Raw genomic sequence first — 20316 nt, 5'->3', positions numbered from 1 at the left:
GCTTTACTATGAGACTCGAAATTGAGCTCAGGTGCATCCTGTTTCCATTGATCATCCTTGAGATGTTTCTACAACTTGATTGGAGTGCACCTGTGATAAATTCAATTGATTGGACATGATTTGTAAAGGCACACACCTGTCTATATAAGGTCCCACACTTGACAGTGCACATCAGAGCATAAACCAAGCTATGAGGTCGAAGGAATTGTCCGTAGAGCTCCGAGACAGGATTGTGTCGAGGCACAGATCTGGGGACGGGTACCAAAAAATGTCTGCAGCATTAAAGGTCCCCAAGAACACAGTGGCCTCCATCATTTTTAAATGGAAGAAGTTGGGAGCCACCAAGAATCTTCCTAGAGCTAGTGATGATGCACCTTCCTGAGCAATCAGGGGAGAAGGGCCTTGGTCAGGGAGGTGGCCAAGAACCCGATGGTCACTCTTACAGAGATCCTGAGTTCCTCTGTGGAGATGGGAGAACCTTCCAGAAGGACAACCATCTCTGCAGCACTCCACCAATCAGGCCTTTATGGTAAAGTGGCCAGACGGAAGCCACTGCTCAGTAAAATGCACATTGCCAAAAGGCACCTAAAGGACTCTCAGACCATGAGAAACAAGATTCTCTGGTCTGATGAAACCAAGATGGAACTCTTTGGCCTGAATGCGAAGAGTCACATTGGGAGGAAACCTGGTACCATCCCTACGGTGAAGCATGGTGGTGGCAGCATCATGCTGTTGGGATGTTTTTCAGCGGCAGGGACTGGGAGACTAGTCAGGATTGAGAGAAAGATGAACGGAGCATAGTACAGAGAGATCCTTGATGAAAACCTGCTCCAGAGCGCTCAGGACCTCAGACTGGGACGAGGGTTCACCTTCCAAAAGGACAACAACCCTAAGCACACAGCCAAGAAAACACAGAAGTGGCTTCGGGACAAGTCTTTGAATGTCCTTGAACCCGATCGAACATCTCTGGAGAGACCTGAAAATAGCTGTGCACAGACACTCCGCATCCAACCTGAAAGAGCTTGAGAGAATCTGTGGAGAAGAATGGGAGAAACTCCCCAAATACAGGTGTGCCAAGCTTGTAGAATCATACCCAAGAAGACTCAAGGCTCTAATCACTGCCAAAGGTGCTTTTTTATTTGACCTTTTATTTAACTAGGCAAGTCAGTTATTTACAATGACGGCCTACCAAAAGGCAAATAGCCTCCTGCAGGGACGGGGGCCAAAATAATAATAATAATAATAATAATAATTCAATCAAAATATAGGACAAAACACACATCGCGAAAAGAGAGACAACACAAAACTACACAAAGAGAGACCTAAGACGACAACACAGCATGGTAGCAACACAATATGAAAACAACATGGTAGCAACACAACATGGCAGCACTATAACATGGTAGCAGCACAAATCATGGTACAAACATTATTGGGCACAGAGAACAGCACAAAGGGCAAGAAGGTAGAGACAACAATACATCATGCAAAGCAGCCACAACTGTCAGTAAGAGTGTCCATGATTGAGTCTTTGAATGAAGAGATAAAACTGTCAAGTTTGAGTGTTTGTTGTAGCTCGTTCCAGTCGCTAGTTGCAGCGAACTGAAAAGACGAGCAACCCAGGGATGTGTGTGCTTTGGGAACCTTTAACAGAATGTGACTGGCAGAACGGGTGTTGTATGTGGAGTAGATATGTCAGATAGTGGGGAGTGAGGCCTAAGAGGGTTTTGTAAATAAGCATCAACCAGTGGGTCTTGTGACGGGTATACAGAGATAACCAGTTTACAGAAGAGTATGGAGTGCAGTGATGTGTCCTATAAGGAGCATTGGTGGCAAATCTTATGGCCGAATGGTAATTATGGCCGAATGGTAAAGAACATCTAGCCGTTCGAGAGCACCCTTACCTGCCGATCTATAAATTACGACTCCGTAATCTAGCATGGGTAGGATGGTCATCTGAATCAGGATTCGTTTGGCAACTAGGGTGAAAGAGGAGCGATTACGATAGAGGACACCAAGTCTAGATTTAACTTTAGCCTGCTGCTTTGATATGTGCTGAGAGAAGGACAGTGTACCATCTTGCCATACTCCCAAGTACTTGTATGAGGTGGCTACCTCAAGCTCTAAACCCTCAGAGGTAGTAATTACACCTGTGGGGAGAGGGGAATTCTTCTAACCAAACCACATGACCTTTGTTTTGGAGGTGTTCAGAACAAGGTTAAGGGTAGAGAAAGCTTGTTGGACACTAAGAAAGCTTTGTTGTGGAGCGTTTAACACAAAATACGGGGAGGGCCAGCTGAGTATAAGACTGTATCATCTGCATATAAATGGATGCGAGAGAGCTTCCTACTGGCTGAGCTATGTTGTTGATTTAAATTGAGAAGAGCATGGTGCCTAGGATCGAGCCTTGGGGTACACCCTTGGTGAAAGGCAGTGGCTGAGACAGCAGATGTTCTGACATTATACACTGCACTCTTTGTCCTGGTTTGGTAACTACCTTTCTCAAAGACCTCTCAGAGACACCAATACTGCTTAGCCGGCCCACAAGAATGGAATGGTCTACCGCAGGTATTCCCAAACTGGGGAATGGCGTCGGGGGTACGCCAAATAAAAATGTGATTCAGATTTTAAAAAATATATATATTATATTTTCCAATGGGGCTATACATTTTGGTGAGGTTTCTTTCTCGCCTGAGAAGCCTCGTTTCACTGCCAAAAATACAATTAAACCACCTAGTGTTCAGCGAAATAAAAACATAATGTCAAATACAGGTAGCCTAGTCAAATAATTAACATCCAATCACATTAACCGTTACTCTCTTGCGGTAATTCCACTAACGGTCCGTATATAGCCAAACGTAGCTTCTGCTCATTCCGTTTGCTCGAAAATGGATAAATGGTTTTTTTTAAAAGTAAGGCTATGTGTCTCTATGTGTCCATAGAGACACATACCAGCTCTACTGGTAGTACTACTACCAGCAGTACTACACCTGCACCTGTCGACGTGCTTCTACGAGCACATCCAATGCTAGCATCAGTAATTCTACATTTGTTGTTAGCCCAGCTAGCATGGACACTGACAGTTGTCAATCTGATGGAGCCGAAGAGCTACTACCCCTTTACCCGGGAAAGCACCAAACAACAGACAGTGACGTTGGACCATCGAAGAGGTGCAAATATGATGAGAACTACATTGATTTGGGGTTCACTTATATTGGGAGTAGTGCCTTTCCTCAGCTAGAGTGTGTTATATGTGCAAAAGAACTTTCTCACAACTCGATGAAACATTCACTCTTGCGCAGACGTTTAGAAATAAAACATGCCAATTTGAAAAATAAGCCACAGGAGTTGTTTGAGCGAGAATTAAGACGACTTTCAAGTAGTAAGACATGTATAAAAGCAACAGATACCATTAACAAGAAGGGCTAGAAGCGTTTTGTATGATGAGCAACTGAGTGGCTAGGACAGGCAAGACTCATACTATTGTGGAGGACTTAATTCTTCCTGTTGCCGTGGATATGACTGGGACAATGCTGGGGGAAAAGGCCCAAAAAACTATACAGACAATGACTTCATCAAACAACTGTTTCACGACGCATCATTGACATGGCAGGAGATGTTTTGAAACAATTACTTGTGTATTTTCTGCACTATGGAATGGTATGGGCAGCGACCATGTAACACTTTTGTGCTGGTTATCAAGAGGCAAAGTATTGACACATTTTTTTGAATTGAGAGACGAGCTTAAAGTTTTCTTTACTCACCATCCTTTTCACTTGTCTGACCGCTTGCATGATGACGAGTTTCTCACACGACTGGCCTATCTGGGTGATGTTTTTTCTCGCCTGAATGTTCTGAATCTAGGATTACAGGGACTCTCCGCAACTACAGTTGAAGCTGGAAGTTTACATACACTTTGGTTGGAGTCATTAAAACTAGTTTTTCAACCACTCCATAAATTTCTTGTTAACAAACTATAGTTTTGGCAAGTCGGTTAGGACATCTACTTTGTGCATGACACAAGTAATTTTTCCAACAATTGTTTACAGACAGATTATTTCACTTATAATTCACTGTATCACAATTCCAGTGGGTCAGAAGTGTACATACACAAAGTTGACTGTGCCTTTAAACAGCTTGGAAAATTCCAGAAATTGATGTCATGGCTATAGAAGCTTCTGATAGGCTAATTGACATAATTTGAGCCAACTGGAGGTGTACCTGTGGATGTATTTCAAGGCCTACCTTCAAACTCAGTGCCTCTTTGCTTGACATCATGGGAAAATCAAAAGAAATCAGCCAAGACCTCAGAAAAAAATGCAGACCTTCACAAGACTGGTTCATCCTTGGGAGCAACTTCCAAATGCCTGAAGGTACCACGTGCATCTATACAAACAATAGTACGCAAGTATAAACACAATGGGACCACGCAGCCGTCATACCGCTTAGGAAGGAGACGCGTTCTGTCTCATAGAGATGAACGTACTTTGGTGCGAAAAGTGCAAATCAATCCCAGAACAACAGCAAAGGACCTTGTGAAGATGCTGGAGGAAACAGGTACAAAAGTATCTGTATGCTCAGTAAAACGAGTCCTATATCAACATTAATCTGAAAGGCCACTCAGCAAGGAAGAAGCCACTGCTTCAAAACTACCATAAAAAAGCCAGACTACGGTTTGCAACTGCACATGGGGACAAAGATCGTACTTTTTGGAGAAATGTCCTCTGGTCTGATGAAACAAAAATATAACTTTTTGGTCATAATGACCATGGTTATGTTTGGAGGAAAAAGGGGGATACTTGCAAGCCGAAGAACACCATCCCAACCGTGAAGCACGGGGGTGGTAGCATCATGTTGTGGGGGTGCTTTGCTGCAGGAAGGCATGGTGCAATTCACAAAAGAGATGGCATCATGAGGTAAGGAAAATTATATGATATATTGAAGCAACATCTCAAGACATCAGTCAGGAAGTTAAAGCTTGGTCGCAAATGGGTCTTCCAAATGGACAATGACCCCAAGCATACTTCCAAAGTTGTGGCAAAATGGCTTCAGGACAACAAAGTCAAGGTATTGGAGTGGCCATCACAAAGCCCTGACCTCAATCCTGTAGAAAATGTGTGGGCAGAACTGAAAAAGCGTGTGCGTGCAAGGAGGCCTATAAACCTGACTCAGTTACACCAGCTTTGTCAGGAGGAATGGGCCAAAATTCACCCAACGTATTGTGGGAAGCTTGTGGAAGGCTACCCAAAACATTTGACTCAAGTTAAATAATTTAAAGGCAATGCTACCAAATACTAATTGAGTGTATGTAAACTTCTGACCCACTGGGAATGTGATGAAAGAAATAAAAGCTGAAATAAATCATTCCCTCTACTATTATTCTGTAGTGGTGATCATAACTGACCTAAGACAGGTCATTTTTACTAGGATTAAATGTCAGGAATTGTGAAAACTCAGTTTTAAATGTATTTGGCTAAGGTGTATGTAAACATCCAACTTCAGCTGTATTCACCCAACGTATTGTGGGACAAAATTGAGGCTATGATTAAGAAGTTGGATCTCTTCTCTGTCTGCATTGACAAGGACAACACATAGGTCTTTCCATCATTGTATGATTTTTTGCGTGCAAATGATCTCAAGCTTACGGACAATGTCATATAGCAAAGTACCTGAGTGAGTTGGGTGCGCACCTAATGCAGGTACTTTCCCGAAACAGATGACACAAACAACTGGATTCGTTATCCCTTTCATGCCCTGCCTCCAGTCCACTTACCGATATCTGAACAAGAGAGCCTCATCGAAATTGCAACAAGCGTTTCTGTGAAAATTTTATTTAATCAGAAGCCACTGACAGATTTCTGGATTAGGCTGGGATCAGAGCATCCTGCCTTGATAAATTGCACTGTTAAAGACACTGATGCCCTTTGCAACCACGTACCTATGTGAGAGTGGATTCTCGGCCCTCACTAGCATGAAAACTAAATACAGGCACAGACGATGTGTGGAAAATTATTTAAGACTGAGATTCTCTCCAATACCACACAACATTGCAGAGTTACATGCATCCTTTCAAGCACACCCTTCTCATTAACCTGCTGTGAGTTATTCACAGTTTTCGATGAACAAATAAGGTTTAATATGTAAGATGGTTAAATAAAGAGCAAGATTATTACTATTTGTGCCCTGGTCCTATAAGAGCTATTTGTCACTTCCCACGAGCCAGGTTGTGACAAACTCACACTCATTCTTATGTTTAATAAATGTGTCGTATAGTGTGTGGCAGGCTTACAATGAAGGCAAAAACAACATTTGAGAGTGCGCTGACCCTGGTTGAATGTTTGAAGGGGTACGGGACTATAAAATGTTTGGGAACCACTGGTCTACCGTATCAAAAGCTTTGGCCAAGTCAATAAAAATAGCACCACATTGCTTAGAATCAAGGGCAATGGTGACCTCATTGAGGACATTTTAAGGTTGCAGTGACACATCCATAACCTGAGCGGAAACCAGATTGCATACCAGAGAGAATACTATAGACATAAAGAAAGCCAGTCAGTTGATTATTGACAAGCTTTTCGAACACTTTTGATGAACATGGCAAAATAGAAATAGGCCTATAACAGCTAGGATCAGCTTGATCTCCCCCTTATAATAAAAGACGAACCGTGGCTGCCTTCCAAGCAATGGGAACTTCCCCAGCGATTATAGGGGCAGCAGAAAGGGTCTAAACCATCTGACCAAGATGTTTTTTTGTTTAAGGAGCTCCTTTAGCACCTCGGACTCAGTGACTGCCTGCATGGAGAAACGTTGTAGCGTGACAGGGGGAAAAGAGGGAGGAGCATCGGGGCTAGTCGCATTAGAAGGGGTGGGAGATGAGGAAATGTTGGACGGGCAAGGAGGCATGGCTGAGTCAAATTGGAATCCTGCTTTAATGAATTGGTGATTTAAAAGCTCAGCCATGTGCTTCTTGTCAGTAACAACCACATCATCAACGTTAAGGGATATGGGCAGCTGTGAGGAGGAGGGTTTATTCTCCAGGTCTTTAACCATTTTCCAGAACTTCTTGCGGTTAGACCCACACAGAGAGAACTGCTCCTTAAAGTAACTAACTTTGGCCTTCCGGATAGCCTGAGTGCACTTATTTCTAATTTGCCTGAACGAGAGCCAGTCAGCCTAAGTATGCGTGTGCTAAGCCTTTCACCAAATGAAATTATTGAGGTGGAGTAACTCTGCAAGATCACCGTCGAACCAGGGGCTGAACCTGTTTTTAATTCTCATTTTCTTTATGGGGATGTGTTTGTTAACAATATCAGTGAAAATATATTTTAAAAAGGTCCAAGCGTCTTCGACAGAGGGGATCAAGCTGATTCTATACCAATTTAATTGAGGCCAGGTCATGAAGGATGGCTTGCTCATTAAAGTTTTTTAGAAAGCGTCTATGACAAATCAGGACAGGTCGTTTCACTGAGCAGCCATTATGAACACAGGCTGTAAAATAGTGATCACTAAGGTCATTACAGAAAACACCAGACTAATACCTATCAGGATTATTTGTGAGGATAACATCGAGGAGAGTAGCCTTTTCTGGGTGTTTGGAGTCATACCTTGTGGGATTGGTAATAATCGGAGAAAGTTTTAGGGAGTCTTACTGCTTTAGGTTTAAGCAGGCTTTTACGAGAGCAGAAATCAGTGAAACAGATATCAGAGCACAAGTAAAAATTGGGGCTAGTAACAGTAGATGGGCCAGGGTGTACATGCACATTTCCAGATATCATCAACAGTAATACAATCAATGCACAGCAGAGGACAGGGAGAGCTCTGCAGTGCTGATTTATGACATTTGAATGGGCATTAGATGGAAACAAGATCATATTATACAGCAATTTCATCAGGTAACATGAATACAAAGCCGGCGAGAGGTGGTTAGAATAGGATGGGAGGCCAAGAGTCCGTGTAACCAATAGAGAGTCAGAGTACCGAGTGTGGGAACAAACATAGTCTGTCCCACAGTTGGGTAAACAAGAAAGTTCATAGTCAACAAAGCATGCAGGAGTCATGAGGCAAATAGCAAAATGCACAAGAAAAAAAATATAACGACTTGGGGCTAGCCATTGTACGTTCGAATCACTCGCCCCAACAGTGCCTGTGTGCTGGAGGCGAGCGAAAGCTTGGGAGAGAGGGGGGAGTGTGGTGGGGGTACCTGTACCAGACAGGGAGAGACAACCAGGGCAGACGGAGAACAGATCGCCAGGTGGAATCCAAGCAGCAGTGCAGCAGGCAACGGGAGTATGTGTCACACCCACTTGGGAGAAGCTTTTTTCTGGAGGCAGATTTCTTGTAGAAAATGCCAGTAGATGGTCTCTGAATGGCAGGAGGGGGCTTCAAGGCCTTTGGATTTGGGTAGGGTAGCCTGCCATTTGTTGGGCTCAAAGGCCCTCTCACTTCACACGTCAGTGCTAATTGAAATTGTATCTGGTCTGTCTGAGTTCCAGGTTGGATGGTAGCTTTATAGTATTAATCCTTCCAGGTCCTTTTGCCCAAAATTAGGTTGTAGAGGTTTGAAGTTTTGATCTGGAGTGAAGGTTATGCTGTGGAGGGTAGTGTCCTGTACATGTCCCTACCAAAAACCAAAGTTGATCTAACTCCAAATCTATCTTTTTGTAAAAAAAACATGTTGAAAAATGTGAGAACTCACATGCAGCTGTGTTTCTCTCTCTCCCTCTCCGAAAGTTGGATAATGTTGCATCGGCTTACGTTTTTTGAGTCATGTAAAAAAAAAAAAAATCTGAGCGGTAGATCTTGGCTTGCATTTTGACTCAAAGTGATCTTGACTCAGAAAAGGTTGGTGAACACTGTTCTAGAGTGTTTCCTGTTAACACTATCAACGTTTCCCTTTACTGTGACAATTGGGATCAGTGCAATTTTAGCCACTTTCAATGCCACATACCGAAACAAAACGAATTACGCAAGAGATTTTGTTGTCGGCAGAACGCATCGGAGTAGGATTCTATTGCATTGACATGCACTTCTCTGCCCAGACTAGTTTACACAGACCGGTGTGGCATAAACAATCAAAGCTGCAGTAGGCCTATATACAAATAGACCATTTCCATATGTGACTCACCACCTGGATTCGGTCTTATGTAGCAACATTTGAATTTCTGTTTTTTACATTGGATAAAAGGAGAGACTAAGAGCTACAAAATGGTATAGCATACACTGCATTTGAGGACACAATGGGAAAGTAATTCTGCTTTGAAAGTTGATCAACTTGTAAACTCACTTTTGAGTAAACCGTCTTTCAATGTTTTGGTACTACTATTGGAGAGGCCTTCTTTGTCAAATCAAATCAAATTTTATTGGTCACAATTCTCACCGCTTACTGACATCTAGGGGAAGGCGTATGCAATGCATGTAGCCCCATAGCTTACATGAGAATTTATAAACTGACCCTAGAACAGAGACCTCGATTTCAGAAATCTCACTTCCTGACAGGAAGTGTGCTGCAGAATGAGTTCTGTTTCACTCAGAGAAATAATTCAAATGGTTTTAGAAACTAGAGAGTGTTTTCTATCCAATAGTAATAATAATATGCATATTGTACGAGCAAGAATTGAGTACGAGGCAGTTTAATTTGGGAACGAATTTTTACAAAGTGAAAACAGCACCCCCTATTGAGAAAAGGTTAGTGACTAGTGATACCTTTTTATTAAATCCAATTATAAAAAAATTAATAAAAATAATATTTTTTTATTTAACCAGGTAGGCTAGTTGAGAGCAAGTTCTCACTTGCAACTTCGACTGGCCAAGATAAAACAAAGCATTTCGACACATACAACAACACAGAGTTAGACATGGAATAAACAAACATACAGTCAATAACACAGTAGGATTTTTTTGTTGTTGTCTATATACAGTGTGAGCAAATGAGGTAAGGCAATAAATAGGCCATGGTGGTGAAGTAATTACCACATAGCAATTAAACACTGGAAAGGTAGATGTGCAGAAGATGAATGTGCAAGTAGAGATACTGGGGTGCAAAGGAGCAAGATAAATAAATAAATACAGTATGGGGATGAGGTAGTTGGATGGGCTATTTACAGATGGGCTATGTACAGGTGCAGTGATCTGACAGCTGATGCTTAAAACCTCTTTAGGCTAGGCGTGCCGCTAGCGGCACACCTCGACAACATCCGGTGAAATTGCAGGGCGCCAAATTCAAAATACAGAATTGTAAATATTTAACATTCATGAAAATACACATGCAATACATCAAAATAAAGCGTAACTTCTTGTTAATCCAGCCGCGGTATCAGATTTCAAAAAGGCTTTCCGGCGAAAGCATACCATGCGATTATCTGAGGACAGCGCCCCGCATACAAATGCATTATAATCATTTTTGAACCAGGCAGTTGTGATACGAAAGTCAGAAATAGCGATATAAAATATGCCTTACCTTTGAAGATCTTCTTCTGTTGGCACTCCAAAAGGTCCCAGTTACATTACAAATGGTCATTTTGGTCGATAAAGTCCTTCTTTATATCCATAAAAACTCAGTTTAGCTGGCACGCTTCAGTCAATAATCCACTTGTTTCCCTCCATGAAAATGCATACAAAATGAATCCCAAACGTTACTAATAAACTTTTCCAAACAAGTCAAACAACATTTATAATCAAACCTTAGGTACCCATATACGTAAATAAACTATCAAATTTAAGACGGAGAATCGTTATTGTCTTTACCGGAGATAAACAAAAAGAACTCGCACTCGTCCATGCGCATGTAAACACTACAAGCCAAAATGGGAGCCACTTACAAAAACCACAACTTCTACCTAATTTAAAAAAAAAACAGCCTGAAACTCTTTCTAAAGACTGTTGTCATCGATTGGAAGCCCTAGGAACTGCAATCGGGGAGGATTTCGCCTTATAATAAAAGTGCCAGCCATTGAAATCAGTGGTAGGATACATTTTTCTGGGGGGGATGGTTTGTCCTCGGGGTTTTGCCTGCCATTTCAGTTCTGTTATACTCACAGACATTATTTTGAACAGTATTAGAAACTTTAGAGTGTTTTCTATCCAAATCTACCAATTATATGCAAATCCTAGCTTCTGGGCCTGAGTAACAGGCCCAATAGTGCCCCCTAGCCCAAAGAGGTAAATGTGAGTCTGAAAGGAGAGTTTACAGTCTAACCAGACACCTAGGTATTTGTAGTTGTCCACATATTCTAAGTCAGATACGTCCAGAGTAGTGATAATGAACGGACGGGCAGGTGCGTGCAACGATCGGTTGAAGAGCATGCATTTAGTTTTCCTTGCATTTAAGAGCAGTTGGAGGCCACGGAAGGAGAGTTGTATGGCATTGAAGCTCATCTGGAGGTTAGTTTCCACAGTGTCCATTGAAGGGCCAGAAGTATACAGAATGGTGTCGTCTGCGTAGAAGTGGATCAGAGAATCACCAGCAGCAAGAGCGACAACATTGATGTATACAAAGAAAAGAGTCGGCCCGAGAATTGAACCCTGTGGCACTCCCATAGAGACTGCCGGAGGTCCGGACAACAGGCGCTCCGATTTGACACACTAAACTCTATATGAGAAGTAGTTGGTGAACCAGATAATTTGTAGTCAGCAGTAGGGGAGTGATTGTTTCCTGCAAGAGCACAAAACAAATACATTTCTAGACATCTTTGAAAAGCTTTGTCTTAATGGGGTACTGTTGTATTTTGAGGCGGTCTTGAATAAGCTAAGTAGCCAATAGGCAGAGGGTAGCATAATTTGTCTGATTCTCTGTAATAATGGTATCAGAATAATAATGCATTTTATTTTGTAAAGTGGTTTCTTCCAATAAACAACACAACATTTTCAGTCGCCTCCTTGTCTGAGGGACAAGTGGATAAACAGGTTAATGTCAACCCCTGCATGTTTTTTTCAAAAGTCTCATTGAATGTAGGCCTAAATTGAACACCACACATTGGCTGCTACTGTAGGCTGAATGATAGAACAGCTATTTCCATGTTAAAATGTTATGGGATACATTTATTCCATTGTTTTTGATGGTAGGCCACACTGGTTAGACGTACATTATGATCAAAAAGCCACAGTAGCCTACATGGCCACTGTTAAAACTGTAATTTAAAGCGGGTACAGCCTCAGTGGTCACAGTAAACGTGTGCTGGAAGTTGCACAGAACGTTAAATTTTGCGCTCGACACACCTGAAATTTGCTCAGTGCGGATTTGTTTTTGAGGGAACATTGGTCATGACTAAATGTATTCCACTCATCTTCAATTACATCTTGTTCCTTGCAGGTTTCATAAAGAGGCCCAATGTGTCCGAGATCATCAGCTCTGCCTCCTCCCCTGGTCAACATTTGACATTGGGCTGTGACATGACTGGGTTCTACCCTCCAGGCATCTCAGTCACCTGGCTCCGTTTGCGAGAAGGAGAGGTGGATGACCGAGAGGAAGAGGTGCTAGAAGGAGGAGAAGTCTGGGGGCCCCTGCTGAGCGGTCCCAGTACCTACCGTGCCAACGCCACTCTGAGGAAGGGGGGAACAAATGAAGAGAAGAAGGAGAGCGCGGGAGGGGTGGTGTGCCGAGTGGAGCACTGTTCGCTGGAGGAGCCCATCGAGAGACGGTGGAGAAACATTCTTATCGGTACCTGTCTCTCTCCAGTCTACGTTCATGTAATGTGAACATTGTTAGTATAGACTTCATTTAAATGTTGTTTAGCAGTACGCCAACTGTTTTAAGACTGTAACTGGTCGTATGCACTTTCTTATAGGTTATGAATAACCTATCAAACAGTATATATATATATTTTTTTAAGTATATGTACATTCAAGGAATTCTATCTACTATACATTTTCCAAAACCTTTGACCTTTAATCCTCCCTTTTTCTCTCTCTCTTTTTCCCAGCTGCTCCCTCCATCCCTTCCTCTCTTACTGTCCGTTGGACCAGCGAGGGTGTTGGGGTTTTCACTCTCCTATTGACGGGAGGCCACCCAAAAGCTAAAGTGCTCTGGGCAGCAGGGGGCACCACCCTCATACCGCTGGTGTCCAACGAGACAGGCGGGAAGGGAGTGGACGGACAGAGAGAGTTTAGGAGTGTGTGCGCTTTGGAGAGATCCACTTGCTGGCTCAGTCAGACAGACGGAAATGGTCAGATGGACAGTTGGAAAAACGGACACACACTTAGTAGGTTTTTATTAACACTAGTGAAACAGTACCTGTCCATGTTAGAACTGGATTGTGTCCATTAAGCATCAAACGGAAGAAAAAGGACTGAAAAGGGAGGGACTACAAGCATTTGTCTAATATGAAACGCTAATTTTAGTTTTCAGTTTCAAAACAATTTGCAATGATTTGCCTTATTGAACATCTCCCTGTTTCGACCCAAGCTAATGCTATTGTGGCTAATTAAGTCAAGGTTATGTGTGTTTATGCAAACTCATTGCACCTACTATGATTTAAGTTTAAACATTAGCTGTAAGTGTGCAACATTTCATAAGCATATTCATTAGTAATACAAATCCTATGCAGTACTTGTACATGCATTCACATTTTATCCAGTAAAGCGACTAAATATCTCTTTATATCTCTTAATGTATGTAGAAACAGAAGCCGCAGTCGCTGACCCCGAAACGGAAGGAATAGAGTACATTGACGCAAGAGACGGAGAGAACAACAACGTGGAAAGAAAGGTGACGCAGAAGGAGGTGGAGGATGAGAGTAGGGAAGAGGAAGAAGAAGGAATGGAAACGTTGCACATAAACAGGGTGAACGTGAGAAAGGGGCCCAGAGGGGAGGAGAGAGCACGACTGAGCGTGAGCGTGGAGATCACCCACCCGGCCCTTAGGCTGCCTGTGCACCGAACATGGACAGGTACTGTATTACACTGCTTATCCTATAAAATCATTCAAATGTAATATTTCTATACCATAATACATACAGGCCTATCCAATGAAACCGTTATACTATAACATTGCTATGCTGTCAAAGTAACAGCATATATGAACTAGATGGTAACTTTAAAAGTAAAGTTGTTGGGCTTGCTTTAGCTCTTTACAAGTATTTTTGTGGTTATGGAAGAAGTTTAAAAAGTTTTACTTTACCATTTAAAGCAAATCATACATATAGACAAAGTAAAATAATTGGTCTGATTATTTTTGATAGACTACTATATCAACCTTTATTTATTTTGATTGTGCGGCAGTTAGATCGCAAAAAATGGCTAAACTACAGTTGTTGCGTGTGAAAACTGATACAAGAAAGATACAGAACAAAGCGATCTTCTGTCAGAAGATGGGAATAAAAGGCAGGATCATGTGGACAACACTTAGGAAAGCAAAGCAACTCAATCATTCATGCTGTGGGTTTCAGATAAATAGATGCGCGATTTACTTTTGTGAAACTTTTAGTGTAAGTTAAATTTGATTTTAGTTGAAAGATGATGTAATGAAAAGGTTTTAGGCAATTATTTGTGGCAAGAAATATGATGGTGCATCTAGTGATGGTAGCTCTTTAAAAGTATTTTTGTGGTAGTTGAAGAACTACGTAGAATAGGTTTGTACATTGCATTCGGAAACTATTCAGACCCCTTGACTTTTTCCACATTTTGTTACATTACAGCCTTGTTGTTTTTCGTCATCAATCTACACACAATACCCCATAATGACAAAGCAAGAACATTAAAATAAAAACTGAAATATCACATTTACATAAGAATTCAGACCCTTTACTCAGTACTTTGTTGAAGTACCTTTGGTAGTTATTACAGCCTTGAGTCTTCTTGGGTACGCTACAAGGTGGCACACCTGTATTTAGGGAGTTTCTCCCAGTCTTTCCTGCAGATCCTTTCAAGCTCTGAGAGGTTGGACAGGGAGCGTCACAGTACAGCTATTTTCAGTTCTCTCCAGAGATGTAAGATAGGATTCAAGTCCGGGCTATGGCTGGACCACTCATAGACATTCAGAGACTTGTCCCGAAGCCACTCCTGCGTTGTCTTGACTGTGTGCTTAGGGTCGTTGTCCTGTTGGAAGGTGATCCTTCTGGAGCTCTGTCAGAGTGACCATCGGGTTCTTGATCACCCCCCCTGACCAAGGCCCTTCTCCCCTGATTGCTCTGTTTGGCCTAGCAGCCAGTTTTAGGAAGAGTCTTGGTGTTTCCAACTTCTTCCATTTCAGAATGAAGGAGGCCACTGTGTTCTTGGGGACCTTCAATGCTTCAAGATACCCTTCCCCAGATCTGTGCCGCGACACAATCCTGTCTCAGAGCTCTACGGACAATTCCTTTGACATCATGGCTTGGTTTTTGCTCTGACATGCACTGTCAGCTGTGGGACCTTATATAGACAGGTGTGTGCCTTTCCAAATCATGTCCAATCAATTGAATTTACCACAGGCGGACTCCAAGCAATTTATAGAATCATCTCAAGGATGTTCGATGGAAACAGGCTGCACCTGAGCTCAATTTTGAGACTCATAGCAAAGGATCTGAATCAAATCAAAGTATATTTGTCACGTGCGCCGAATACAACAGGTGAAATGCTTACTTACAGGCTCTAACCAATAGTGCAAAAAAGGTATTAGGTGAACAATAGGTAAGTAAAGAAATAAAAACAACAGTAGAAAGACAGTGAAAAACAGTAGCGAGGCTAAATACAGTAGCGAGGCTACATACAGACACCGGTTAGTCAGGCTGATTGAGGTAGTATGTACATGTAGATATGGTTAAAGTGTCTGCATATATGATGAACAGAGAGTATCAGTAGCGTAAAGAGGGGTTGGCGGGTGGTGGGTGGCGGGACACAATGAAGATAGCCCAGGTTAGCCAATGTGCGGGAGCACTGGTTGGTCGGGCCAATTGAGGTAGTATGTACATATGTACATGAATGTATAGTTATAGTGACTATGCATATATGATAAACAGAGAATAGCAGCAGCGTAAAAGAGGGGTTGGGGGGCACATAAATGCAAATAAACCAGGTAGCCATTTGATTACCTGTTCAGGAGTCTTATGGCTTGGGGGTAAAAATTGTTGAGAAGCCTTTTTGTACTAGACTTGGCACTCCGGTACCGCTTGCCATGCGGTAGTAGAGAGAACAGTCTATGACTGGGGTGGCTGGGGTCATTGACAATTTTTAGAGCCTTCCTCTGACACCGCCTAGTGTAAAGGTCCTGGATGGCAGGCAGCTTAGCCCCAGTGATGTACTGGGCCGTATGCACTACCCTCTGTAGTGCCTTGCGGTCAGAGGCCGAGCAATTGCTGTACCAAGCAGTGATGCAACAAAGTTTTTATCCGAATTTTGGGGGGAGTGGTCAAAATGGCAGTTTGGGAAAAGTTGGGAAAAAATGTGTCAATGCAGTTACTAAAACAGCTGTATTGTTGGATTGGTAACAGATATTATATTATTTTTCTGACGACAGATTTGAATAACAGAAGTAGACGAAGATGTCCTACCCTCTACATTTCTGTTTAACTTGTTGGGAAAGTGGCCAAAATGCCAGTTGTTTATAAAAAGGTTAGATGAAAATGTCTTTGACATTACTTCTGAGTTCAGATTCGAAAAGCAGAGAAGTAGAGGAAGATTTTATATGTTCTAACCTTTTGTCTAAGAAGTAGTTGGCAAAGTGGTCAAAGTAGCTGATTTGTGTTAAAAGTTGCATCATTGCATTTACAGTGAATGGAATGTTGAAAGTGATGATGTCACAATGGGGCATTTAGAATGCTGAGGAAATCCCATGAAAGTGGATGGAGGACAAAAAGTGTAATAGTTTAAAAAGTTAAAAGATATCAAAAAATGTTCTACAAGCACACTAATCCAGACCGATCTGCATGTTTTGACGTTTGAATGACGTTTATAGTTTAAACAGTGTAGGAGGAATCGCGTTCCAAAGAAAAATAAGAAGTATGTCAAATATTTAAAATGGGGGTCTTGCGTCACAAACCCCACTCATAATACAGTGTAACTACAGTGTAATAAGTCAGAAGTTTGTCAAAGATTTAAAGTTGGCACTTTTGATTTCGCAAGCCCCATTAATTAATGAATATAATGCATCACAATAAATACACTTAACTTATATGCAACGGACAGTATATCACAGGACATACTTATTAACAAGACATAACTCTAACTCCTGTCTTTTTTGTTGTTGCAGAGCCCAATGAAGAGGTTTCATCTTCACTGTGAATGGGGCCTACAGAAGGTGTTTATTTTATATAACATAGATATAAAATACTTATGGTATACGACTCCTCAGGATATCACACTTTATCCTATAAGTAAGCATTTCACTGTTAGTCTACACCTGTTATTTACAAAGCTTATGACAATACATTTGATTTGATGCTTGTTCCCGCATAATGTCATTTGTAATTGTATGATTCATACATTTCATATTCATGTCATGTTTCGTTTCAGGTTCAGCGCAACGTTTGTCGCATAGTCTTCTAAAAACATATACATTTAAAAAAATGTAATTTTGTCAATAAAATCTTGGTTCACTTTTTGTGCAGAATTTCATTTTAGTTGGGGGGACAAAACAGTTCTATCTTCCTTTACACTGACATTGTACTGTGTTGTTCATTGTTTTTGCATGGGGACAAAATGTGTGAGCCTGATGCGTTTCAAAAATAGACGTGGTTCTCTGTCTCTTGCTTTCACCTCAACCACAATTGAAACAAGGGGAGTGCATTTCACACGCCTTCACATTGCACATTTCACACACTTCTGCCTTGATCTCAGTGTTAATAGTTAAGTATTAACCTTTTAATTATTTATAATTATATTACTTATGTTCTGTGCCATGTCAATGCATAAGCTGTATCATTGGGTTGGTGCTTGTGTAGCCAAAGCCACATTTAACATATTAATTTAGTTTACTTTGGTTACTCTTGTAGATTTGGACTCTTATACAGAAAAGGAACAAGGTTATTGTCTTTTTATAGTCAAGCAGACATGGGTCAGTGAAAGAATGTTCCAATTGCCAGGTGATTTAAGAATCCATGTGGTATAGCACTGTCTGCAACAAATCTTGATATAAAGTAATAGATTTAGACATAGTTTTAAAATATTAATATGGCCTACATTGCAGCCGTGCACTATCGATCCTATTGATCTCGCTTCCCGCAATGATGCGCATGCAACGTGCCAAAATGAGTCATGCGTTCAGTTATCCTCTTCCTCATATGGATGTATACTGGACATCTCAGCCTCAAGAACAACATTTCTACGAGCTGTTACCGACATGCCCATTTTTAAATTTGCTCACGTTTAGACCGCTCATCAGAAAAGTTATTTGTAGGACAATTAATAGACCTATTTTACAACTGACTAATGGGATTTTATGTTGTCTCTGCGTTTGACAAAAATAATAAATACCAAGAAGTAGCTTACCTCATGTTCCAGTTTGTTGTAGGCCTACTCTGATCTGAAGTTTATCATCTTGTCGAAGAAGCCACTGAAACACCAGAAGATGGACTCACCAGCAAGCCCCCTTTCTCATGCTGGGAGGACTTTCTGGACAGTTTGGGTGAGTTTATGCGCTGAAATAATTTACTGAAGGACACCGTTTCTCTAGCCTACAGAGAATGATATATTATGCACAATTGTCCATGGTACTAGCTTTTGTTACTATTACTGGGTCGTTCCACCAATTCTGTGCCTTTTGAGAAGTCTAACTTGAACAAAAAATTAATTTTAACATTCTGTCATAAAGAGCACATGTTCAACTTTATGAAAAACATGTTTCCCAACTCAAAATGTTAAATAGAAACATACGTTTTAATAAGTGTCTATTAACTAGAGTCGATTGACGGACCAGTGCGTAAATCTAAGTAACATTACAAAAAAAATACCCATCATAATCTGTCAGTTTCTTTTTTTGTTGCATTGGATGCATCTAAATCCACCGGATCGACGATGTCGCACTTACGCATCTGAGGAAACTAGGCACCATCCTTATGGTGAAGCATGGTGGTGGCTGTGGGGATGTAGATGCTGTGGGGATGTTTTTCAGCGGCAGGGACTTGGAGACTAGTCAGGATCGAGGGAAAGATGAACAGAGCAAAGTACAGAGATCCTTGATGAAAAGCTGCTCTAGAGCACTCAGGACCTCAGACTGGGGCGAAGGTTCACCTTCCAACAGGACAACGACCCTAAGCATACAGCCAAGACAATGCAGAAGTGGCTTCGGGACAAGTCTCTGAATGTCCTTGAACCCAATCGAACATCTCTGGAGAGACCTGAAAATAGCTGTGCAGCCAACCTCCCCATCCAACATGACAGAGCTTGAGAGGATCTGCAGAGAACAATGGAAGAAACTCCCCAAATACAGGTGTGCCAAGCTTGTAACGTCATACCCAATAAGACTTGAGGCTGTAATCGATGCTAAGGTGCTTCAACAAAGTATTGAGTAAAGGGTCTGAATGCTTATGTGAATGTGATATATAAATTAGCAAAAATTTCCAAAAACATGTTTTTGCTTTGTCCCTATAAGGGATTATGTATAGATTGATGATGAAAAAAACGACAATCCATTTCAGAATAAGGCTGTAATGTAACAAAATGTAGAAAAAGTCAAGGGGTCTGAATTCTTTCCTAATGACTTTTCTTAAACCCCTTGACCACTTGACTTTTTCCACATGTTGTTATGTTACAGCCTTATTCTAAAATTGATTAAATAAAACATTTTCCTCCTAAATCTACACACAATACCCCAAAATGACAAAGTGAAAACAGAAATACCTTATGTACATAAGTATTCAGACCCTTTGCTATGAGACTCGAAATTGAGCTCAGGTGCATCCTGTTTCCATTGATCATCCTTGAGTGTTTCTACAACTTGATTGGAGTCCACCTGTGGTAAATTAAATTGATTGGACATGATTTGAAAAGGCACACACCTGTCTATAAAAAGGTCCCACAGTTGACAGTGCATGTCAGAGCAAAAACCAAGCCATGAGGTCGAAGGAATTGTCCGTAGAGCTCTGAGACTTTTTATAGTTTATTTTATTTCCCCTTTATTTAACTAGGTAGGCAAAGCAAAGCAGTGCGACACAAACAACAACACAGAGTTACACATGGAATAAACAAATGTACAGTCAATAACACAATAGAAAAAATCTATATACAGTATGTGAAAATTAGGTAAGTGTTAGGGGTGCGTATCTGGTGGCGGGGAAGTCAGACGCAGGAGAGCAGAACTTGATAATAGCCGGAGCAGTTTAATAGTAAAACCAACGGCATAAGAAATACAAGTATGGGCACAATAACCCGACGCACACCAGTCAAACAAAATGTGCACAAGCGCTTACA

At 41.4% G+C, this 20316-nt stretch overlaps 1 protein-coding gene across 3 annotated transcripts in view; it reads left to right on the top strand.

Annotated features, from left to right (window-relative positions):
• LOC139570564 (uncharacterized) overlaps positions 1 to 17509 on the top strand; it is a 60169-nt gene extending 42660 nt beyond the window's left edge. For 2 of the 3 annotated variants that reach the window (XM_071392531.1, XM_071392530.1), the window contains exons 10-13: positions 12308 to 12655; positions 12918 to 13196; positions 13614 to 13883; positions 17159 to 17509. In XM_071392531.1, coding sequence (XP_071248632.1) covers positions 12308 to 12655; positions 12918 to 13196; positions 13614 to 13883; positions 17159 to 17190 — 929 coding nt within the window. In that variant the 3' untranslated portion in view covers positions 17191 to 17509. Of the gene's footprint in view, positions 1 to 12307; positions 12656 to 12917; positions 13197 to 13613; positions 13884 to 15184; positions 15356 to 17158 lie in introns of all 3 variants that reach the window. The other variant, XR_011674101.1, reaches the window with a different exon arrangement.
• Positions 17510 to 20316: the final 2807 nt, after the last annotated feature.

Source organism: Salvelinus alpinus, chromosome 3 (assembly GCF_045679555.1).
Source record: "Salvelinus alpinus chromosome 3, SLU_Salpinus.1, whole genome shotgun sequence".
In the NCBI taxonomy this organism is placed as follows: Eukaryota; Metazoa; Chordata; class Actinopteri; order Salmoniformes; family Salmonidae; genus Salvelinus; species Salvelinus alpinus.
The sequence above is the reverse complement of the archived record's forward strand: the minus strand, read 5'-3'. Positions and strand labels throughout refer to the sequence as shown.